Source organism: Callorhinchus milii, unplaced genomic scaffold (genome assembly GCF_018977255.1).
Source record: "Callorhinchus milii isolate IMCB2004 unplaced genomic scaffold, IMCB_Cmil_1.0 Scaffold2, whole genome shotgun sequence".
Classification (NCBI taxonomy): Eukaryota; Metazoa; Chordata; class Chondrichthyes; order Chimaeriformes; family Callorhinchidae; genus Callorhinchus; species Callorhinchus milii.
This window is the reverse complement of record NW_024704743.1, coordinates 4,690,108-4,715,918: the sequence shown is the minus strand read 5'-3', so window position 1 is coordinate 4,715,918 and position 25,811 is coordinate 4,690,108. Positions and strand designations below refer to the sequence as shown.

At 44.6% G+C, this 25,811-nt stretch overlaps 1 protein-coding gene across 2 annotated transcripts in view; it reads right to left on the bottom strand.

Moving 5' to 3' along the window:
• LOC103183612 (disco-interacting protein 2 homolog C) overlaps positions 1–25,811 on the bottom strand; it is a 341,341-nt gene that overhangs the window by 99,382 nt on the left and 216,148 nt on the right. Inside the window, exons 7-10 of one of the 2 annotated variants that reach the window (XM_042332092.1) lie at positions 13,752–13,829; positions 6,677–6,808; positions 4,040–4,159; positions 839–1,036 (exon numbers count right to left, since the gene is read on the bottom strand). In XM_042332092.1, the coding sequence (XP_042188026.1) occupies positions 839–1,036; positions 4,040–4,159; positions 6,677–6,808; positions 13,752–13,829 (528 nt within the window). The remainder of the gene's footprint in view (positions 1–838; positions 1,037–4,039; positions 4,160–6,676; positions 6,809–13,751; positions 13,830–25,811) is intronic. The other variant, XM_042332093.1, reaches the window with a different exon arrangement.

The following is a 25,811-nucleotide window of genomic DNA, read 5'->3' as shown; positions in this document are numbered from 1 at the left end:
ACCCTAGTCAAGAGTAAAATTGGCAATGGCAACGTAGAAGATCGGAAAGGTCACTGTTAAAGATCATTATTTCATCAAAGTAACATTCTAACCATCACCAGCATTGTTTGGAACTACGAAATTAATCATTCACTTACATTAGTCGGTCGCTTAATAATCATTCAAATAATCTCGGATTTTACATTGGCGGTTACATCGGAGTCACAAAAGCTCACACTTCTCATCACCGACAAACACAAACACTGACACAATGGCACCCGTCGCTTCTGACAATCCATCCGAATTAGTGGCCTTGCTCGATATGCGAAGGAGCCTTGACAATGCATGCGTCACCAATCACCCAAATAGACGAAATGATGAGTGTGCACACTTTGAGCAGAATGTCAAAGTCACCTTATCTCTGCCCCGGGTTATTGCAGAAGAGTTCATTACACGTTTATAATTTTGCACCAATATATGGAGATTGCATTGACCAGTGGAGGGGGTGAAGCTGTGATTCATGTGATTCAGAAATTCATGATTTGGGTGAGACATAATAATAATAATAATAATAATCCTTGCATTTGATACAGCGCCTTATCACGTCTTCGAGACGCCTCAAAGCGCTTCACAGCATATACTGTAAAGTGAATTGACTGTATATTTTGGGGGCGAAACGCAGCAGCCAATTGCGCACAACAGCGTCCCACAAATGGCTTGAAGTGACCAATTTATTATTTTTTTAATACATTTTGTTGGAATGATTACCCCCAAAACAAATGCAATCCCCACCCCGATCAGGTTGCCCCCATCTCGCAAACGTTCAACAGAGACAAGTGGGCCAAAAGAAGCCAAGTACCATATGTGAGGATGTAAAGTGGTTTCCCATTGGTGTCCATGGTGGTCAGACAGGGAGCTTTAGGAGATATCGTGCCCCAGCGTTGGAGGGCTGCTTCCAGAGACGGCGGCCAATTAGTTACTACTCCCAGCTGTTCTCCTCTAACGGCCAACATCTGGGCTCCCTCTGGTCTCGGCAGGTTAGGGTCTGGATGTTGAACTGCAGCATAAAAATGAAAGACTCAGGGTTTTATTATATTTCTTCTGACTTCCTTATGAACAGTGGTGATTTATCTAAACATTTTTATTTCAGGTAAAATATTACAACATTGATATATATGTGTATATGTACAACACAAGCACACACACACACAGACAAGCTAAGGAGTAGTGAAAAAACAAAATCATCATCCAGACCCTAATGTGAACACAGAATCATAGACCTTCCATTTTAGGAGTAAGCTGATGCTGGTACTCGCTCCTCCCCATGTGTTATCTACTACTAAATAATAGTTGTACTCCTTGCATTTGATATAGCGCCTTATCATGTCATTGAGACGTCTCAAAGCGTTTCACACAATATGTTGTAAGCGAATTAACTGTATATTTTTGCGAGTGAAACCCGGCAGTCAACAAACTGTCCCACAAACTGTCTTGAATTGAGTGACCAAATTATTATATTTTGGAAGGGATTATTATCTCGAGAAAGCGATACACAATTGACTAACAACCGGGTTCGTAGTTTGCTGCTCGGTAAACAGAGGCGTGTGGAGTGAGGAAACTTGCCTAAGGTTTCGACCCGCCCGGGAATCGAACCTGGGTCCTCTCGCACTGCGAAGTGTGTGTTCTAACCAAGACGCTACAGGTCTCCTCATCCCCAAGTGTCCCCTACAAATACACAGTCACTACACTTCACAATAAAATCCTTTTGTCATGTTCCTGTTAAACTGCTTATCCGATTTCCCTTTTAAATGTCATTGTGATCTCAGCCTCAGTAGCCACTTGTGGCAAAGAATCTCACATTACAATAACATTCTGGTAAATACATGAATCATCACCACCCCCAACACTTCTGGTGACAATCCTGAGCTTTTTCTAATAGTGAATAGTGGGATCAAGTGAGTACAGCAAGAGTTGGAGGCACTTTCCGCCTTGAAGAATACAATAATAACAATCCTTGCATTTGATCTTGCGTCTCATCACGTCATCGAGACATCTCAAAGCGCCTCCCAGGATTACTGTAAAGTGGTGTGACTGGGTATATTTTGAGGGGAAATGCGATAGCAAATTTGCACGCAGCAACATCAGACATTCAGACACGACCGATTTTATTTTGGGGGATTGTTGGCCAGAATACCGGATGAAACAGCCTTCTCTTTTTCGAAAGCTGGTAAAGCTCTGGGATCTTTGATGGCCTCCTGGACAGGCACCTCCAGCAAAGCAGGGTTCCCCCAGGAATGGATTGGACTGTCAGCCTGAACTATGTGAGTTCAAAGTCCCAATGTGGGGCTTGAACCCGCGAACGTAGGCGACAGTGCTACCAATCGAGAATGTCCATATGGTAAGGAGTGCCTAATGCCGGCTCTTGCAGAACATTAACCAGTAATAATTTACAGCCTTCAGGAGAAAAGGGACAAAACAAAATAAAGCCGAGGAGACAAAGATGGGAGGAAAAGTGGGAAAAGCTTGTATATTTTTTTCCGAACCATGCACAGTGTAGACCGAAATAAAAAGCAAGTTCACATCCTACACACAAAGCCTCCTTTATAAAACAAGGAGAACAAATTCACTGAAGTAATATTCTACGAAGACTGTTGCCAACATGTCTCATCGCCCGAGCGGTTCAAAGATGAGTTAAAATTCTGTGCAATGTAAAAAAAAAAAAAAAAAATTTGCTGGAAGAGGTTCACAAGACAGCTTTTCAATCTCAGGCGTGAGCCAAAGTACTGAGCTCTTGAGATTTGCTTTTGGAGGCGGGAGGCTATTTTTGAAGCCCTCCTTTGGATTACTGCAAACCAACTTTCAGTTCCATGCCTTGAGGGTCAAAATTTGTTGCTCTTGTAACGCACAAATCACAAATACATCCTATATGGATTCAATATCCAACCCCTGGACTTAGCAAAGAAAATAACACATTGCATGCTAAAAAATGAACAGTGACCCCAATTTTTTTTGCACTGACAACCCGTTTTGCAACGCACTGAACATTAAGCACTCGCTTCTTTTTAAGCTAACCTCCAATTTAACTGTGGTATTGTACTCCTGATATTAACCTTGAGTCCCTGTGAACAAAGATCGGAGCAGTGGCAACTCATTAAAATGTATCCTCGCTCCTCAGCGTGAGTCAGCAAGTGTCAGCCTCCGTTATAATTATCTCCAGCGTCTCAAACAGCATCTCAAGGCAGCCTGTTATTAATATTACATCTGCCGGTAACTATACGTTTGATTTCCTGCTGGACTTGCACTTGCACCAGAGATGCCACTTTATCTGCTTCAATATTTGCACAGTGAGAGTCGGGAAGAAATTTTGGGGTGAAAAAAAAAATTTTTTTTACTGAAACGGTTGGTGCCGCTTCACTCAATCCCCTCCGATTTCACGGTTCAGTTGCTGATGCTCCTTCTGTCTGTCTGGTGTAGAATTTGAGCCATAAGGTTTGCAAAGTCCCAGGTTCCAGATCTCTGCCAAGTGAATTGATCTGAGGCAGAACTCTAATGGCAGTCCTATGACTTGCTTCAGTGCCTTGGACAAAGAGAGGGGAAAATGCTGCCAGTGTTCCTACTCCTTCCTGATTCTTATCCCACGATCCCCGCCGGAAAGCGTGGCAGTTGGGTAAACAGACAGACAGGCTCGACCGCACGGCTCCACTGGAAACACTTACTGTCTGTGGTTGGTAAATGCTTATCGCCCAGAAGCTCAATGATGGTAGTGACAGTGGAGCAGGCTGACTCACATTCAGACCAGAGGCATCTCACCACCTTCTTAGACGGCCCTACCACTGTTTAAGGTTTCCATTGTCAATCATCGAATGTTTGGGGAATTTGGAATTGAATTCAGTATCATCTGTGGTCCCCTGCTTAAAGGAGTGTTTCATGAAAGGTCCTTTAATTGGCATTAACAATGTTCCTTAGAAAACACGCTGAGTTAACCGAGCAAGTTCGTGGTTTGGCCCTGCAGAGCTCACTCCTACATAGCGACGTGAGCTCCGATTCCTCCAATGCTTACCTTCCAATAGTTCTTCAAAATCGTCCACAAAAAATTCTCTCAATGGGGGGCGTTTGGGCCGTTTAAGGGTGTTCACCAGCTGTTGGATTTTGGCAGATACTCTGCTGCTCACTGGAACTCCTGGAAAGAATCCAAAACAAAAATCAATACAAGGCAAATTTATAATAATAATAATATACACATGTATATATATATATATATATCGCCTTCCACGTCGGGAGGATGTCCCAACATGTTAAAACAAAAGGCAAAATACTGCAGATGCTGGAAATCTGAAATAAAAACAGAAGTCGCTGGGAACACTCAGCAGGTCAGGCAGCATCTATAGAGAGAGGAAAGTGAGTTAACGTTTCAGGTCAATGACTTTCGTCAAAACTGGGGGAATGTTGGAAGACATTTATTAGTCCTTATCAACTTCTCCCTTCCAACATCCCCCAGTTCTGACGAAAGGTCATCGACCTGAAACATTAACTCATTTTCCTCTCTCCAAATGCACAGTCACTCCACATTCCACGGTAAATCCTGCGAAGCGCTTTGAGACGGCATTCCGACGTGATAAGGCGCTGTACCAAATGCAAGGATTAGGATGCTCATTACACTATCTGCTAATGACGTAATAAGTTGGCGGAGCAGGCGCGACGGGTTGAATGGCCTCCTCCTGTTCCTGGAGATATTAAACAAAGGGCTCCTTGTGCCGACCGGAAACAAACAGAATCTGTCCACGCAATGCGAATGCTGTATTGTCAGAGAGCTGGTGATATCTGAACACTGTTGGCAACGCAGGCCAATAGTTAGCACTGGTGTCATGCAAACTGTACAGGGTATATCCTGCGAAGCGCTTTGAGACGTCTCGACAACACGATAAATCGCTGTATGAAATGCAAAGATTATTGTGGTTAACATTCGCCGCAACAACTACCAGCAAGAGAACGCAATTTTTCTCAGCTCCAAATAAAGACACTCTTAATATTATTTTGCCTAAATTACGAGAACAGCGAGTCACAGCAAAGGGACAATTTGTACCTTCCTGGTTCTTCACGTTCCCGTTTGACCATTTTACGATGTTTTTTTTTATCTCAGCCTCAGCAAACTGATCGTGAAACAAGCAATTTCCACGAGGCGCAAATCCGAACTATTTATCTCCCCCCCCAAAAAAAGCCATATGCTCGCATTTATTAGTGCAGTTCAGTGGAGAGTGTTTACGCCACGATTTATTTATTCCCCTTTCTCTAAGGTTGACGATTACATTATTTAAGAAATCCACACATTGTTGTTTGCACTATTTTGGAAGCAGGACAACTTTTGCCCGTGATCATCCAAATGCAGTCTTACTCATGTTGCACGCAAATAAAGAGGTCAAGTGATGACAGCTCTGTTGCTAAGATGATTTCAATGATAAACATTCTCTCGTTACTAGGCTTGTAATGCGAAAGCCATTCCTCAAAGCTAAACAAATGTTCACATAAAAAATTATCTTTTAACTCCCCTGTGGCTGTTGCAAGTGCGATGTCTTAAATTGACCTCAACACCTCGGCTCTTTAATGATGATAATAATAATAATAATGATCCTTGCATTTGATATAGGGCCTTATCATGTCGTTGAGACGTCTCAAAGAGCTTCACAGAATATACTGTCAAGAGGAGCGATGTCACGAGCTAAATGCTGCTGTTTAAAGGGTTTTAGTTCTAATAATTCACGCATTTATCATAAGAGTATCCTTGCATTTGGTGTAGTGCCACATCACATCTTCGAGACGCCTCAAAGCGCTTCACAGAATGTACTGTAAAATGAATTGACTATGTTGTGTGGGCTAAAATGATGTATTATGAGAGAGAGAATGGGAGAGAGAGAGAGGGGCAGAGAGAGAGGGGAGCTGGGGAAAGAAAATAAGGATTGGTAATATGTGTTTGTTTTTGTCAGGGAGGGGGAGAAAGGAAGCCACTTGGGAGAGAGAAACTGAGACACAGAAAAGGTTGCAACAGTGTGCTACCATAGTCAGTATGACTCCTGATGAAAGATATTTTTTCTTCATGCTATACATCGCAATTCCCCTGATATCAGCACTGTTTTCATATCCACAGTGGGTCGGTCCCAATCAGTGTGTTTATCGGACTCTCTAATTTGCTGTGCGCAAATTAGCTGCCACAAAATGCACAGTCACTGCACTTTACGGTATATTCTGTGAAGCACTTTGAGGCGTCTCGACGACGCGATAAGGCGCTGCTTTAAACGTAAGGATTATTATTATTGCGTCACTTTTAGCAAATACAATATTCTGATGGAAGGACAGATAAGGACACCTGAGCAAACTGTTTGAGAATACAGAATAACAATACATTTGATATACCGCCTTTCGCCTCGAGCGGACGTCTTAAAAGCGGTTCACACGATACAAACCTAAGATGGAGCGACTCGGGTATTTTGTGGGCGAATGACTCAGAACATCATTAGGCAAGTAACAAATTAGCGCCAACTGAATTAAAATCCCGAAAGAAACTTTTGCTGGCAGCAAAAGCCACTCAAGCTTGGCTTTGGCACTTGTCACATTAAAATTCAGGGAGAACGTTAAGCGATGTAAAACACCGAATGACGGGGCGGCTCCTGAAATAGCAAGTCAGCAAGGAGACGGCACCTACCATCGCCGGTCTCCATCAGTTCAGCGTTTCCATACTTTGGTGCAGCTCTTGACGTGGAGCCTTGAGGGCGTTCGACCTGTATCGAGTGCTCTGTCGTGTAAGTGGTGACATCAGGTGGGGCCGAGTGGTTTTCTGGTAAAGAAAGCAAAAAGGTAAGTCACTCGCTCAACGTTAAGCTACAAAACCAGGCTTATTCTTCGTGTGCTCGTGTCCTGCCCAACTTGAAAACTTTCAGTATTTCTTACATGCATAATAATAATCCTGGCATTTGATACAGTGCCTTAATGCGCGATCAAAATGCCTCAAAGCACTTTACAGGATATTTCTGTCAAGTGTATTTGTAAGTGCATTGGTTGTTGTTTTTTTTAAATGCACTATCTATTTTGCCTGGAACAGAGAAGGTTAAGGAGAGGGTCTTCAGAGATCACCTGCAAAACACAGTCACTACACTTTGCAGTAAATCCTGCGAAGCGCTTTTGAGACGTCATGCCGACCTCAAAGCCACCATATCGCTATGTTTATTCTGAAAAGATTTTTGAGAGGGTAAGTCATGAAAGATGATGCTTTGCTGGTTGGTGGATTGGTAACGGTGTGCGTGTGTGTGGGGGGAGTGGGGGGGGGGGGGGGGGGCGAGGGGGAAACTCACTGGAAATGTTACGGGGGAGATTAGGCTTTATTACACACACAAACACGCATATATATATACACATACATATATATATATATACACAGAGAGGATTATTAGAACATGGAGTGCTCTGCCAGAAGAGGTTATTGAAGCTAAGATTATAACATTTAAAAGAGAATTTGATAAACACGCGATGTGAGGAGAAGCGACATCAAACAATATCGGGAAGAGGCAGGGGTGGGGCGGGGGGGGTGGCGGGGGAGTGGGATGGTGGGGGAGCAGAAAAAGCAGCTCCAGTGAAAGAGCTAGCGCCTGAAGCCTCTCGGTCTCCTTCAGTGACGTAGCGCACGTCAACGGCTCGATTATGTGGAAAGAAACAAGGCCGATAACGTCAGACAGCCGATAACTGCAGATTGATTGACTCCGGCTACATCTTGTTGTGTTTGCCCCAGTGGTTGTCCAAATACCCTTAAACGCTGGCAGGAGCCCCAGCCTTCGGAGCACAAAAACTGACGTCAACTTGCGGACCGATTGCCATGGCAACAGCTGGCATGCACTTCCATCGTTCTTGCAGTGCAGTTGAACGCGAGCAAGCTCGCTGTGTTGTGGCACCATCTCGATTTTGTTCCCGACTCGACGCTGTTTCGGGCGATGTGCTAAAGGCCTCTGGGTGTACACGTTATATTCTCTCGTCGCCTGTACTTTTGAGGGCACGTGTTCATTTCCTCCGCGTTAAGAAATAAGCCTGCGATTCAGGACAAGTCCTTCTAACTGGGGAGCGGGGATGAGGGAAAGGTAAGCGGGGGGGGGGTCTCCTTGGGAGTTCAGTTGGCTCCAAGGTGACCTGCTTGGCCACGAAGGTCGGAATCGACTCAAGCCTCTGTGACGATGTCCAGTCCGGTTCCTGAGCCAGGCGGGTCCGCAGTTTTCCAGGGCGCTGCTGATGACAGCACAGCCCGAGCCTGGCTCATCGGCAGGACCTGGAAGGGCAGACCAGTCACTGGGGGCAGAGAGTCATCTCACTCAGCTCCTGTTAAACACGCAACCCAAAATCCTAATGCGTAGCCGAGTGGTCTTAGCTGGACAAGCAGCGGAAATCTTGCCAAACGGTTTTGTTGTTGGTTGGACTCCAGGGGTACCCCGGTGCGCGCTCTGGGGTCCCCAAGCCGGCCATCCTATGCCTGATACTCTCTGGAATTTGGTGAGCAGGGTGCATCCCTCCAGGGAGAGTGTGCGCATTCCAGTACAGACACAGGGAAATTTCCGTGTCTGGATGGCATACATGTGAGCGTCTCTGTCTGGTGTGGACACTCTTAAAACATGGCGATGGGTCATGTGGAGTTTGGTGCGGACAAGGACAAGGGTGAGGGTGGCAAGGTTCTGGATGAGGTGGACTTTGTGTGAAGGTGGAGTGTTGGAGACCAGCCAGGACTGCATCTTCACTTGTTAACCATCATAAAGCCAACCTTATAATAACATACATAACCTAATAATCACATAAATAATAATATAATAGCCTCCGTGGATACTGTCACCATCAGAGGATAACCGAAACAGATTCTAAACAGACGTCACCTCGTATCCAGTGCGCTCCAGTGAGCGACTACGGCTCCTGACTTAATTCGCTCACATATAAAATTAATTGGCAATTCACCCTGGAGTAAGGAGTTGGGGGTGGGGAGCGGGGAGGTGGGGGGGGAGGAGGGGAAAGCTACGACGTTTCAAATCACACGAACACAGGAGAAGATTCTGATGATGTTTGCTCAGTTAATTACGCCAGTGCCGCCTCTCACTGACTGCTGCAGGGGGCACGGCTGTCAGTCTGACGAACAACCAAGGAAGCAAATCTGCCACAAGCAGTGGTCGTTACAGCAAAACTCCGCAGCCAAATAAATACCACATGCAAGCCAACACCTCCTGGCGAAAAAAAGAAAAAAAAAAAAACCCCGAAGGCTCTTTTTTTTTAACCAAAAACCGCGTAAAATATCAAATGCGATGACAAACGTGCTCTGCATCATGTTAATGGGAGAAAACAGAAATAAAAACGGGCAAATGCAGAAATAGCGATGTCTCCGATACTAAATATCCACGCGTCTGAGCAAAGCCACATAAACAGCTCGACAAGTTACACCGATGCACTTAATGCACTGCTCCAGTGATCTAAAGCAAAAATGCCGAGGATTTTTCTCGCCTACACTTTGTGGAAGGCTCATCATCAGTCACCATCGAGAATGGGTTCCCAGGCATTGTGTCTGCCACACGCATTGTAACCCAGGGAATTGGACATGGGTAATGCATTCTGAATGAAGATGTGGGTATGATACTGCACCAGAATCAAATGGCACACCACAATGTCAAACAACAATACCCTGCAAAGCTATTTACAACACTGCCACAATACAGTGCATTCCACGTCAGGTGAAGGATTATCGATTGATAAATCCATGAAGAGGATTTGGAACAAGATTGGGACATAATTATTGACTGATATAATTGGCTAAATATCTAACCTAAATAAACTATCTAAAAAAATGATCTAATTAAGGCAGAGCAAGTACTGCAACACAACTCAAAAGACTTCGGTGGCGAGGTGAAACCTTCCATCCTACCTTACCTAGAACGTTGGTAAGATCATATTTTGTCTGTTATGGGTAACCTCCGGGTCCCTGTTTTCAAATTGGTGCAGTGACAAAGGTTCAGGAAGGATAGCTGGTGGTCCAGTGAACCATACAGTCCAGGAGATCGCATGTTCGAATACTTTTCTGCGCTGAGTTACCTGATCTGAGCAAAGGCAACACTTGGGGGTTCAATAATGGTCTTAAAAGGAACCTCAGAAAAGGGCTTCCATATGAAGGTTGAATTTAAGAAATTTTCAAGGCTTAACAGCTTTAAGGCTAAGACCATGTGGAATTGTGAGGCTCCGATCACCATCAAGCGACATAAACTGGAAACCATGCATGTATGGCTGCCGGATGAGTAGGAGGTTGGCTTGGGTGTGATGTCTTCCATTTTTGAGGGGTCAGCTGGGTGTCTCAAACATGCGGAAACCCATCATCGTGATTAAGAATATCCAAACCAAACTCAGGTTTCCATGCATTACACCTACACAGGGAAATTCCAGAGATAAATTGTTGGAATGGAATGCGCAATCTCTCTCCCTTACCTAATTCTAGAGATTATTAAGCGCAGGTTGGCAAGAGCCAAGCTTTCGGACGCCGGAGTGTGCGTTGGGGTAACTGCTGGAGTCTAACCAGTTAAAACCACACACCTTGCCATCTGGCAAGCTTTCCCGCTGGTTGTCCAGCTAAGACCACCCTACTCGTTAGGGCTTTGGCTTGCAGGATTAATAGGGGCTGAGTGGGATGACTGGTCTGCCCTTTGATCCTGCCAATGATCCAGGCTGACTGTGCTGTCATCACAGACCATGCCTTCCATGGTCAATTAGCTTGGCAGCACTCACTTGTCTGCATTCACATATATAATAATCATAACAATCCTTGCATTTGATATAGCGCCTTATCACGTCTTCGAGACGTCTCAAAGCGCTTCACAGAATATACTGTAAAGTGAATTGACGGTGTATTTTATGGGCGAAACGCGGCAGCCAATTGCGCACAGCAGGGTCCCACAAACAGTCGTGGATTGAAGTGACCGATTTAAAAAAATTTTTTTAAAAGATTTATTACCCCTGGAAAATGCCTAACATTTCATCCTGCCGGGAATCGAACCCGGGTCTCTCGCTTGCGAGGCGAGTGCTCTAACCACTGGAGCTACAGGACTCCACTAACGGGCAAGAGGTGTAGACCATAGACTGTCACCCCAAACAAAAGCCTAAAAAAAACCCTGAATGACTAGCGTAATTCAAGGACTCCGAAATCATCACGTTAGTCTGACAGGAACGAATTTGCTTCATTGGAGAAAAGATGAGGGGCAAGAAACATGGATAATTGAATGGAATGAATAATGCAAAAAGGTTACGTAATTAGATTTTGAGCTTGCAACCAGAAGACAAGCGTGAAATTAATGAGCCTCAAGCAAGACTCGTTGGAAGGATTTTTCCCTCCCATCTCCTACAAAGTAGTTTTCAACGTAAAACAGACACCCTGCAAACGTTGTCTATTAATACCTTTTAAGAGAAAGAGATGGGTGAAAACTGGTTACGATTGAAATTGATTCTAAAGACATTTTCATAGCGTTGATCGGAGAGGAGGCGGCAATTATAATAATAATAATATAATAATATATAACCACTGGTGGTTATGCTAACCCTCTTCCCCTACCTACCCACCCTCCCTTATAACCTCTTCTAGTTTTGCTTTTCAAGGCAAGCTTTCCCGCTGCTTGTCCAGCTAGGACCACCCTATCTGTTAGGGCTTTGGCTTGGAGGGTTAACAGGAGTTGAGCGGGAGGATTCCCTGCTCCCAGTGACTGGTCTGCCCTTCCCGATCCTGTTGATGAGCCAGGCTGGACTGTGCTGTCATCAGCAGCATCCTGGAGTACTGTGGACCCGCCTGGACTATGGAGACTGCCACAGAGATCTAGTTCAGCTCCAAGGAGACTCTGCTTACCTCCCCACCCAGGAGGATAGTCACTTGTTAGCCGTTTGACATCCGAGAAGCGCGGGTTTGAACCCTCACTTAGGTGGACGACAGGCAGCAGGAACTCCCTGCGAGCATCCTGGAGGGCAACACACTCAGCATGAAATGCGTAAGACCATTACCACCATCTTCTTGTCCACAGCTCGGATACACGGCCTTTCCCATTGAGCGATGGTTCCACCAGTTGGAGGTGCGGAGTTTAAGCAGCTCTCCCTGCAAGCCAATCAATTATTTGTCTATTTCCTCTGTAAAAGCTATTATCTGGATTTCGCTTCAACAACTATTGTTGGTAGGTCATTCCATGTCCAAACAATCCTCTGTGTATAAAAAGAAAATCACCTAACTTCTCCCTTTAATGTTCTTGGGCAATAATCCTAAATTTACATCCTCTGGTTGCCACCCAGTGGAAACAGTTTCTTCCTATCTGCCTTCTGAAAACCCCCCTCAAAAGGTAACCGAGATAACGCTGTGTGGAAGACAATGGGGTCGAAAAACGACTTAAATGGGGGNAAAAAACTGCAAAATGTAGTATAAAGTTTGCAACACAAAAGCATCCCAGGACATAACTTCCATTGCCTTTCAGTTCATCTCCAGCAAGTCACATCGACTTGTGAGAATCAGTCTGAGGTGATGGCGGGTTGGTACAGAGTTCTCGTGGGTCGGTGTGAAATACTTCAAGTTCCTAAAGAGCACTTGTTCCACCTCAGACAGTTCCTGAGCTCGCGACACCAAAGAAATGTCACGCTGAGAAAGGATATTAAGTCCGATGGATTTTATGCAGCTTTGCTACTTTGCCTGGGGGAAGAGGGGTTGTTAGGAACTTTCCTGAACCCTTTTCTAAGGTTAAATGGAAGTGGATTAAACACGTTTGTGGATAATAGACTTCGAGTCAAATTGGGCTCTCGTTCCATGCTATTTTAACCTTCTCATGAAGTGTTATTACAATGAATACTTTTTAACACTGGAGGCGTTAACTGGAAGGCAGTGCAGGATTTAACCAGAGTGAGAGAAGTGTACATTTGTCGACATCACTTGAAAGACTTACGTCCATTGACTTCGGTTGCATACCGCAAGTGAAAGAAGACAGTACGTCCTGGTGACACGGTGACATAGTGGGGCCTGATCACTAAGAAGAGCGATTGCAGTTGTTTCATCTTCGTATTGGAAAATGTTTAACGAAAGGCACGTGACAGACCTCAGCGGCTTTGAATCTCCGACCCATTATGTCGTGGAGTAGAATGGGGCAAGTTCAGACTTCGTCAATCCGGGCTACTCTTTAAGCAGGTTCTCAATTTTGTACTGCATGGGACACGGAACGGGAAGGGAAACGGTGGGGGCTGAGGAGGGAGGGGAGAGCGGTAATCTCTTATTCCGTTGAACGAAGCCTCTTTCGGTTTCATCTCCATTCTACCGTTCATCTCCAGAATTCAAATGGTGTTACCATTCATTAGTCGCCCGACAATCCAGCACATCTTAAATTCACAAACTACTGAATTATTTGAGGAAAACGGGCAAATATAGCACGGTATTCTTAATAATTCGCAAGTGCACTGTTGCGGATGCAGCCGTCAAGCAGATTGAAGCTTGATTCATATTATTCCACTGCATAATCTTGGGAGATGCGTCCTTTTGAAATGCCTGCCTTTTCCAAATGCAACTAAGCAAATGCTCACATCGACAAAATGGGTCATAACCAAGGCTTCTCTTTGAGGTTTTGATAAGAGTTACTTTCTGCGATCTGCGAGGCATTAAATAAAGGCAATCAATCACTCCTCCCAAGAGAATCAGTTGAGAGTAATACAAAGATAATAGCTCTCCTTTCACAGGACAGATGCATTCGGATACCTACTTTCAGCGAAGTCTTTCTCATGCCTGAAGTCCAACTTGTCCTCCATGTACATTGGGTTAGGTCTACTGTAAATTGGAGCTAAAGCAAAGCACAAGACAAGTTCCCTGTAAGAGCCTTGCTTGTTCACAGAACGACAGAAAGTTACGGCACAGAAACAGGCCAATCAGCCCAGCGAGTCTATGCTGGCGTTTACCTTCCCCGTGGGCCGCCCGGCGCAGTCTAATAAATAAACAAACAAACCCTCACGTTTGATATAGCGCCCTTCGTGTCAGGAGGATGCTTCAAAGCACTTCACAGCGTATGAGGCTAAAGTCTAGCCGAACCAGCACAAAGCAAATGCTCCCCCTCTCGCTCCCCTGCACCCTTTAGCTTTCTTTTCGAGTGTCTATTTCATTCCCGTTCCCCACGAAACGCACAGTTCTGAGCCATCCTCCTGCCGTGAAAGGCGCCGTACCTACCAATTGCAAGCAGGATTATTATCCGTTGTTATTGGTTTGAAAGAGGACATTTGAACGCCAGAGAATCCTACACGCCAAGCCCCCACATCAGTAGGCAATTCCCTTCCCACGTTATGCCCCAACATCAAGAAAACAACTTTGTTAACATCAGCTTCTTATGTTTTGCCCCCTCCCACCACTAGCCAGTGGCCAGTTGATCAGGAGCAGCGGTTACAGAGGGCACCAGAAACTGTTACAGCGTTGATTAAGGAACAACTCCATTGAGTAAAGAAACACACGAGCACTGTTTCGGCTTAAGACGTGCCACATATTTTGCCCCATAATTTCATCAAGTGAATTGTTGCTTCAGGTTTTGTTTAATATCTGAATAACGCTGAATTTTGCTGCATCTGCTTCGAGCAGTGATGTGAGGTGACAAATCTAGTCCATCTTGCCAAGGCGTTAGAAGGGCTCGATAGCAATTTTTAAAGCGTTATTAGTTAGGACTGACATCTAACAGTTCACGGGAAGCAAATTACATCAAACACTTGATCAAAAACAACTCCACAACTTTGAAACTGAAGTGAGCGAGAAGTCAGAGTTTTCAGGTCTTAAGCGTGGGAGTGTGATTTCGTTTTTCACTTCCTTTTGTACCCAATTTAATAAAACATTTTTGCATTTCTTTGAGAGTGTTTTCTCCCAGCTTATTTCCCGGGTAATTTAACCGTGCCCCTGAGTGGACGAAAGTCCTCTGGAAATGGTTTCGTAATGGATGCAAGTATTCCTCTGTCGTATTATTTTATTGAGCCGGGGTGAAATTTAATAGCATCTTTAACGTCAAAATGCCTCAAAGTACTTCAACGTAAATGACTGTCAAACCGTAGGGACCGTTTTTATAGGTGAACGCAGCAACCAGTGAGGTGTCACAAACAGCCGTGAGGTGAACGACCAATTTTATCCAGAGAATTGTTGCTGAGGACACCAGGAGAAACTCCCTTCTCTTTTTGAATAACGCCATAGAGTCCACCTAAACAGGCGGGTGAGAACTCTTGGTTTCACAGCTCACTCGAAAGATGGCACCTCCGGAAACCCAGACCACCCCCAGGGCTGCATTGGAGTGTCAGCCAAGCTCGTGAGTTCAAAGTCCCAAAATGGGCTGTATCCTTAAAGTCCAACTGTTTAGTTCCTCATCCCTGTTTGGTGCGTACAGCAGCACTCACTGATGCCACAACAACCGATTTCAAGATCCTCACTCGTCTTTAAATCCCTTCATGCCCTGACACCTCGCTACCACTCCAACCTGTCCAGTTTACTCCCCAACCTACTACCCATTGCCTCTGCTCGACTGGCTCCGGCCTCCTGCTTGTTCCTCGTGTCCTCCTTCCCACCATCGGTGGCCGCTATTTCAGCCACCGTGCCCCGAATCCTTGCATTTGGTATAGCGTCTTATCACGACTTCGAGACGTCTCAAAGCCCTTCACAGAATACACTGTAAAGTGAATTGACTGTGTATTTTGTGGACGAAACACGGCAGCCTAAAGGAACACAGCAATGTCCCTCCCACAAACAGTCGTGGATTGAGTGACCAAATTATCATTTGTTTATTTTCTGGAGGGGTTATGACTCCCAGAAAGCGATCCGCCAATCGACTAACAAGCGGGTTCCTACTTACTGCTGGGTAAACAAAGGCGTGTGGCGTAGGGAGACTTGCCTAAGGTGTCGACCCTTCCTTGGAATTGAACTCAGGTCCTCTCGCTTGCGAGGCGAGTGTGCTAACCACTACGCTACCGGACTCCATGATTTAGGAAGCTGCTTTTATAACCATCAGGCAAGGCTGAGATTCTAACCTGCTAATCAGGAATCCAATATTCCACAGCTGCTCCTTTGCCCTGAGCTCATTATTATTGAAATGAAATGTTTCTGGAAAGCACAGAATTGTTTCGAGGTCTGACCTTAATATCCGTGTTAACTTTTTTTTTCAACGCTGCGATGCTTCGAACATTCGCAAGCGTATCTTGGTTGGATAGATTTCGCTGCGATTCAAATTAACTCGGGGTAGCTGAGATTCTTTCAGGTTTTATTTTAACAAAAAAACTTTATAAAAGACAACACTAAAATTATGCCATCTGTTCCTCTCTTTTTTTTTAACCGATAATGACTTCCAGACATGTCCATTGCACCAAAAAATGCATCACCATTCAGTCTATGGCTTTGTATGTTGTCAAAAGATGTCTCTTGTTTTTTTTTTGCATCATTCAATTCTGCGGGTGATATTTTAAATGCAATTTATCAAGATGGTCGCAGAATACCGAAATAAACCCTTTTTAAAGATATTGAATATTGAATTAAATAAATCATGGAGTCCTGGAGCGTAGTGATGATTGCACTCGCTTCGCAAGGAGAGAGGACCCGGGTTCGATTCCCGGGTGGGGCAAAATCTTAGGCAAGTTTCCTTACTCTGTTTACCTAGCAGTAAATAGGAACCTGGTTGCTAATTGATTGGCGGATCGATTTCCGGGGGTAATAATCCCTCTACNAAAAAAAATGTGGTTGAGATAACCAAAATGTCCGTGCAAGTTTTGACCAACGTTTCTTCACGCAGAGTGTTGAGGACTGCCTCAGAAGTGTGCTGGGGGCAGACAGAATCCTTTGGGATGTTAAAAGGCGGAGACAGATACATGGAAAGTATACGTTTGTCATATATTTCACGGATGACAAATAGAGACGTGAAAAAAAAATAATTTGGTCACTCAATCCACGTTTCACCCACAAAATACACAAGGGCAACAAATTGCATTTGTAAAGCGCCTTTCACATCCGGAGGACGTCCCAAGGCACTGGACACAGTTAATCCACTTTACAGGCGCTATATCAAATGCAACGATTATTATTAACATTATTATTATTACTTATTTATCAAGATGGGTGAGGAATATTGCAATAATATGGCTTTTCCGGGGGTAATAATTCCTTCGAGAAATATTATAGCGCTCACGGAATAAACAGCGCTTTGCTGTGGGAAAGTTAAGAGGCTAAGATCCCTTACGGATACAGCCTGAGCACTATCGTCTAAAGATTTTAGATCGTGCAGAATTTCAGAAGAGTCTAAATTTGGAATCATGTGGAGTCTTGTAGCTCAGTGGTTAGAGCACTTGTCTCGCAAGTGGGAGACTTGGGTTCGATTCCCGGCAGCGCAAAATGTTGGGCACATTTCCACACGCCTCTGGTTACCCAGCAGTAAGTAGGAACCCAGATGTTAGTCGATTGGCGGATCGCTTTTCTGGGGGTAATAATTCCTTCAAAAAAATAATAATAAATTGGTCACTTCAATCCATGACTGTTTGTGGGACGCTGCTGTGCGCAATTGGCTGCCGCATTTTGCCCACAAAAATATACTTTGCAGTATATTGTGTGAAGCGCTTTGAGATGTATCGAAGATGTGATAAGGTGCTATATCAAATGCAAGGATATTAGTATTATTATTATTATGTTTTACACAATTCTTATACATTAAAAAAAGGAAAAATGTCTTAATAATGAATAATAATCGTTGCATTTTAATACAGAGCCTTTCGCTTCGGGAGTGTGTCTCATATCACTTCACAAGATCTACTGTAAAGTGCAGTGACTGTTATTAGTAATAATTATTGTTATTATTAATAATAATAATCCTCGCTTTTTGATATAGCTCCTTTTACCTTTGGAGGACGTCTCAAAGTGCTTCACATGATTCACTGTAAAATGCAATTTTGGAGTAGGAACATAGGAACAGGAGGAGGCCATTCAGCCCTTTGAGCCTGTTCCTCCATTTAATTAGATCGCGGCTGATCTGGACCTCAACTAATCCTTTCAATTCCGATTTCCCGCTTTCTCCCCATATCCCTTAATACCCTGAACTACCAAAAATCTAGCAACCTCACTCTTGAAGGTGTGGATGGATCCAGCTGAGTGGAACATTCCTGCAAAACTAAGACTGAATTTAAGAATTTTAGACATTTTTAAGACCCGGTTGTTAAGGGTGAGATAATGAGATATTTCAGACTTCAGAAGGGACTCAGTTCACTCCAGGAAGGGACTACGCCGCAAATTCTGACAGCTCTGAAAGTTCATACCACAGGAGTCTGGCACCTTTCCCTACTTCCGCTACTGTTAGCTCGCTATCGTCTGCCATTGATACAATCCTTCCATTTGATCAAGGCATCGAGATACCTCAAAGCGATTCACAGGATTTGTCTTTGCGAAGTGTAGTGACTGTATATTTGTGCACGAACGTGGAAGCCAATTTGCACACACCAATGTTCCATAAACAGCCATGGAGCGAGTGACCAATTTTACTCGTGGGATTTATTGGCCAGGACACCGATTCTCTTTTTGAATTGTGCCGTGAAATTTTTTCTGTCCACTTGAACAGGCAGACAGGAGTCGGTTTGACGTCTCATCCGAAGGACGACACCTGACCAGCCGGCCTGGCTCATTGGCAAGACTTGGAAGGGCGGATTATATTCATTCCCGCATTTAATATAGCCCCTTACCACAGCATTGAGGCATCTGGGGATGTCCTCCTGACCTGGAAGGCAATGTAATTTGTAATGTAATGTAATTTGTTGTTGTGGTTGTTGTTGCCTCAAAGAGTTTCACATTATTTACTGTAAAGCGGTATGACCATGTACATTTTGTGGGCGAATGCAAACTAATGCAGAGATTCTTCCCTCTCGCCTCTTGCTAACCCGCCAATCCAAATTCCTACCAAGTTGGGTAGTCTTTGCTGGACAACAACACGACAACCTTCATTTACGTAGCGCCCTTCAGGATGGGTAGCGTCCTGGAGCGCTTGTTAGCGAGAAGCTTGCCAGACAGTCCTCCCAAAGGCACGCTGTGTGGTTTTGGTTGTTTACATTCCAGCCGCACCCCAAAACGCACGCTGTGTGCTCCCCCATTCCTTAGCTCTTGCCGAATTGCACCCAATATTCTCCAGGATTAGCTAAAGCAGGGTTCGTTGCTCCAGGGAGAGATACCAGCCACTAGGAAAGTTCCATGTAGAGGGAGCATTCGTATGTGGAACTCTCAGTTTGGTTCATATATTCTTAAGAAGGATGACGGGTTTCTGAATTTGTCGGGCATCCAACTGACCAAGAGATAAAGACAATATGGCCAAATTTACAGACTGTCTCCCTTCATAATTTCTCCCCTCAGGGCTCAGTTCACTCCAGTTGAATTCCTGTTGTAGTGCTACAGCGCAAAGTACAGAAGGCATTAGATGTTGAACAATAACTTCTCTGAACAGTTCATTGTCAACGTTTGGTTTCTGCACTCAACGTTCTGGCTGATTAAAGCAGCCACAGATGCTGGTGTCACATTGCTTTACTAAATGCGCTCACATATTGACCCTGAAGCTAGTGCTGTGTTGGTCTGAAGAGACATAAGCAGTACCTGCTCCAGAGTAGTTTTGTACAGATATTAATAATAATAAGAAGAAGAATCCTTGCATTTGATATAGCGCCTTTTCATGTCTTTGAGACATCTCAAAATGCTTCGCAGAACATACTGTAAAGTGATTTCTCTGTATATTTTGGAGGCAAAGTAGTTGTTTTAATAGTTTTAAGCACTCCAAGATACTACCCTGCGTGCAAGGCACTATATCACTTAATCCATGACTGTTTGTGGGAAACTGCTGTGCGCAATTGGCTGCTGGCATTTTGCCCACAAAATGTACAGTTAATCCACTTTACAATGTATTCTGTGAAGCACTTTGATCTCAATGTCGCGATCAGGCGCTATATCAAATGCAAGGATTATTATTATTTTATTATTATAAATCCAAGATGATGCTGTAGTTGGTTTTATGCCATAGTTTTTTTTAAAAAAAACAAACTTGATTTGACAGCTGTAACATTCAGGGCATTTCCTAAGGATTTCTTAAGGGGTGATCTGAAAAAGCCCTTTGAGAACACGAATGGTTTTGAAAAGATAAATAATAATAATAGATTATTTCTACTGATGAGTGAGAGCATATAAATTGAAGATGATCAGATAAGGAATTAAAAGGAAGGTGAGAACTTATTCTTATTTTTATGCGGTGGGCAATAAAAATGTTTGGAATCTGGCATTCTCTACCTCAAACTGTGATTGAGACATGAATCATTTTCCACGAAAAAGGAAATTAGATAAGATACTACGAAAACAGGAATATTAAAGGAATGGGGAACATGTAGGTTTTTGGCATTAGATTAGGTGGCTAATATGGACACAAATGGCCTGTTTCCGTGCTGTAACATTTTATGATTCGACAACCTAGTCTATGCTGACACTCCAGTGCGGTGTTGGGGGCGTGCTGCATTGTCGGAGGTGCTGGCTTTACATGAGACCCTGAACCGAAATCCTGTTAGGCTGTCCAAGTAGACCTCAAAGATCCCATGGTCCTGTTTGAAAACAGAAGGGAGTTTCTCCCAGTTGTCCTGACCAACAAAATTGGTTACTCACTTCATGTCTGTTTGACGGACAACGCTGTGTGCAAATTGCCCCCAAATACCCAGTCATTACACTTTGTGGTAAAATCTTGTAAAGTGCTTCGAGGTACTTAAAGTCTATTTTAATAGCCAAGCACTCTACATTATTGGATTTCTAATGATGCGGGACATTCCATTGATAGCTCAAGCGGAGAGATCGCCTTGAAATCAAAGTTGCAGCCCTGCCTGTTAAGTCTCGAGTTTTAAAAGACTTTNAAAAAATCGTAACTTACACTTACATAGCGCCTTTCACTTGGGAAAAGCTCTCAAAGCGCTTTATAGCAGAACGACAAGCAAGGTGGGGAGAAATGGTGATATGAAGGCGACCCAAGAGGTTTGTTTTCAATATATGATAATCCTCGAACATGAAATAACACTTCATCACGTCGCCACAATGTCTCAAAGTGGTTCACGGGATTTTACCATCATGCGTAGTGACCGCTGCAGTCAATACACACATGGCAATGTCCCACAACAGCCTTGAAGCCACAAGCCATTTAGCACCGGAGAAACATAAATAAATGATTTGGTTTGTCCAGCACTTTATTAGATCACTGTATCTTGAGTATGATCCAGGACTCAGATGGAAGCTTTATTATTATTATTATTATTATTATCATCATCATCATTTCCATTTCCTCAGCAGGTTGTGGGTTCAATCCCCATGTCAGGGCTTTGAGTTCACAGTCAAAATGATCCCCCCGATGTAGTATTGGGTAAGTGCTGCATTGTCGGAGGTACTGTCCTTTGGATGAGAGATTGAACTGAGGTCCCTTCTGCCTGTTCAGGTCGACGTTAAGGATCTCATGGCATGATTCAAGAGAAGGATCTTCCAGCCAACAATCCCCCAAATAAAATTGGTCTCTAATTTCATTTGTCGCACATTGGTACGTGCAAATTGGCTGTCGCGTTTGCCTACAAATACACAGTTACTACATGTCACAGTAAAAAAAAATCCTGCGAAGCGATTTGAGACACCTCGACGACAGGATAAGGTACTTCACCAAATGTAAGGATGGTGATGATTATTATTATTAAATCACATGAAGTGCATTGAGATGTTCCGATGGCGTGAAAAGATTCTATATCCAATGCAAGCATTATTATTTATGTATTTAATCCCAAATCTAAGTATATATCTATCCATGACCTAAAAAATCAAAATACTGTGCATAGTTAATCCCAATAGTGTGTTCTTTGTGCATGTTACTTAACACCCCAACTTCTCACTGTCCACCCTTTTTTAAACACTTCAATTAATTCTACACATTTAAGAGTCTATTTTGGGGTCTTTTGTAGCCGGATTCGTCAAAGAGGAATCCAACTAAAGCCAGAAATTTTGAGTCAAACTCATTTGTTAGAACTGAGCTTGACTCAAGAAGGATGGGTGTGGGGTATCCCTGATAATATAATAATAATAATAATCCTTGCATTTGACACAGCGCCTTATCACGTCTTTGAGACGTCTCAAAGCGCTTCACAGAACATACTGTAAAGTGAATTGATTGTATATTTTAGGGGCGAAACGTGACAGCCAATCGTGTACAGCAGCGTCCCACAAACAGCAATATAGTGGATAAAGAGATGCAGATTTTAGTTCAGGAGCTCCCTGGTTCGAACCCTGGTCTGCGCTGAATTTCCTGGTCTCGATCATCGGGAGCTAATTAGCCCCAGCCTTCCCAGGGTAAGGGAGGTTAATACCAGCCGGGTGTACTGATCCACATCCCTCTGCGGCATCCGCTAGCGATAGTGTGGCAACGGGGGTTGGGGGGGGAGGAGGTGGTCAGACTTCCTCTACAGTCAAATGGTCTGCCAACACTCACTGCCAAGGCTCACACGTGAACAATGGCCACTTGGGCGAGGGTGGCAGAGGGCAGGCAGCCAGAGGAGGTCAACAGGAGAAGACGTGCGTGCCAATGGCAAGAAAATTAGAAACTAATTGGACGACAACTGATAGCTAAGTTGTAAATTTTTCTATCATTTTTGCCCTGTTTCGGATCGCTGGGCCAATAAGACCAGACGTGAACACTAAATGGGATAGAGACAGCGAGGGGGAGACTGATGCTCTTCCCCTCGCCCGCCTGCACCAGATGCACTCACGACCGCTCATGAATTATACACTTCACATGGAAACTAAGCAGTTCTATTTTCGACTGAAATCCCTGGGTCCCGACTCACAATTTATTCAAGACCCCGAAGAGAAGCTCACGCAAAGGAAGGAAGTGAGAAACACGGTGGGGTGTTGATGAAACTGCCAAAAACAGGAGCAAGTACACAGTCGATTTCAGCTAAGTTTAGTTTCCCCCACGCCCCCCCACCCCCTTCCCGTACAAACACCAAGTGGAGTTGTGGCATCTCCTTGTGCGCAGGAAGTAAGGTAGGAGAGGAGAATTACACCAACAGCGTATTTTATCTAACTCGAATCGGTTGCTTGGAAAAAGGTTGTGAGGGAGGAAGCAAGGGAAGAGGGAAGAACTGGCGAGAGCAATCTAACGCAAGTATGGAACCCACGATTCCACCATATATTTTCCACATGACAACAGCTTGCATCGACACGGCGCCTCTCACGCTGGCTAGCGTCCCAGAGAGCTCGCCAGTCGCGGAGTACAATGGCGAGTCGGGGTGGGTGGGGGGGGGTGGGGGATAGGTTGACCCTAGGCACGGTCAAAGAGGAAGGTCTTCAGGCAGGACCTGAAGATGGGGAAGGAAGGAGCAAGGCGGAGGGATAGGGGAACTGTGTTACGGAGTTTCGAAGCGTAGTGGCTGAAAGCGCGCCCGCTGCCAACCGCTCCGGGACTCTACCTCATGTGAAGGGCGCTATACAACTGGTCAGAACTCAGCTGAGAGGTTTGAAGGAGCGTCGAAGGCATCCTGCACTATCGCCAATGATTTAACACCGTTTACATGCAGAAAACAAGTCAACGCATCGGATGCAGAGATAGAACTGTCTTGTGCGGCAGATCACAAAAGAGTTTCAAAGCCTTTGGGACAAAAAATAAGCACAACTGCTCTGAGGTGATCCATAGGCGGAACAGACGCATTTAATGCCGGTAAAGGAACCAGTCACGCCAATAAATAGTTGTACACTTAGGTGTTCTCTCAGGGCTGTGAGAAGATGGGATACACTAATAATCGTTACATTTTAGTTGAGTGCCATTGAATCAGAAGGCCATAGATGTGGCATTGATTGGGATTTTAAGAGGGAGAACGATCGATATTTGCGATGTGACGGTCTGAAGGGATACGGAGAAACTGTAGGAAAAGAGATTAAAAGATCTGCCGTGTCCTAATAAAAATAGTGAAGCGGGTTTAATAGGCTCAATGGTTCCCACGTTTATACAGTGGTCTCTGTTCCGACTGATTTTAGGGTGGCATGTACACATCCCATTGCTTCTCTGGATCAGCATCTACCTGTTAATCAATGACATCGATCGAGGCAGATACGTCCACTATAATGCTTTGCATTGCCTGCGAGACACTAAATCATTTAGGATCTAACTTTAATAAAAGGAGACTTTTTTTATTACTTTTTTTTTAAGTGTGTTGCGTCGTTTCCCCTGTTCCCTTAGGTAACACGGCGCTCTGGTAGTGAGACTGCCCAGGTGACCGCGATACCCGATCTCGTCGGGCCGCTCAACGCGTCTTTGCTCTCAGATTTGCCGTTAATCTCCCCTTGACGCCAACCTGACGCCAGAGTTTCGGGACGTAGTGGCTGAAAGCGCGGCCCCCCCACGGTGGAACGGAGGGCACGGGAGACGTGCAGGAGGCCGGAGCCAGTCGAGCGGAGGCAGCGGGTTGTGGGATCGGAGGGTAAACAGATATGAGAGGTAAGGGAGGTGCCAGGGCATGAAGGGATTTAAACGCAGTCAATATTGGCAGCAGTGGCCACATAAAGTCTCACAAGCTTGGAGCGATGTGAACCTGGGATGCCAGCAGGTCACATTGTTTCAACAGCAATTGCCTAATAGCATTACTGTACCATCTACTGGAGCAATTCACCCCCAAACCCCCCCCACCCCGCACGCGCAAACACACACACACACACACACTTCTCCACCGAGAACATTAATCCTGTTGCCGAAACACAATTTCTATTCCAAATATTCAGTGTCGTCTCACGACACAAACTTATTGTTGCGTTCAACAGGAAAGGAAGTCCAATTAGTTGGTGAACGCTCCACCTGCAGAAAAATCTTCAGGTTCGATAAACTTGCACAAAACAAACCGGTGGGGGTGGGGGAGTAAAACAACTATTGGCTTTCTTTCATTGAATCTGAACGAAGCTGTCTGTCCGGTTTGGGAGAATGAAATTTGTTCAATACTTTGCCTTTGCCAGAAGCCACAAGTCTTTTTTTTAAAACAAATACACTTCAGATACAAGGCTATAATCGCGACACGCAGAAAATAACAACGATAACAATCCTTACATTTGGTATAGTGGCCTTAAATGCTATAATATAAATATTACGAATCATGAATTATTTTGTGAACGATGCCAACAAAAAGTATTGCCTACATTGGTGTTTATCCACCAACAACCCGACTGCAACACTGCACTGAGGGTACATGCATCAGCTCAACATTCGATTGCACATCAGTTTCAACTCTTTCAATTAGTTCCCCATTCGGAGCTCAGTGAGCTTCTCCTCTCGCCCCACACCCCACACCCCCCACTCTCGACCCCCCCACCCGTCGTCCCAACACCCCTGACACTCACTCAGCGTTGCTGGGTACTGCAAACCGTGTGCATTTTCTGTAAGTTCCAAATGGAAACTCAGTAGTCAATGGGGTCCTTGCGTCAGAGCCAACCTTTGCAAAATGCTCTTTGCCAAAGCGTACGAAAAAATAACACCAGAGAAACGGCAGACCTTATCAAAGAGGAGTGAGTGAGTGAGTGAGTGAGTGAGTGAGTGAGTGAGTGAGTGAGTGGGTGTATGCGTGTGTATGAGTGTGTGTGCGTTAGTGAGTGAGTGCATGAGTGAGTGAGTGGGTGTGAGTGTGTATGAGTGTGTGTGTGAGCGTTAGTGAGTGAGTGAGTATGTGTACGTGTGAGCGAGCGAGCGAACGTTCCTTATCAAAAAAACAAGACTAAAACGTATCAACAACCGGCACGTAGC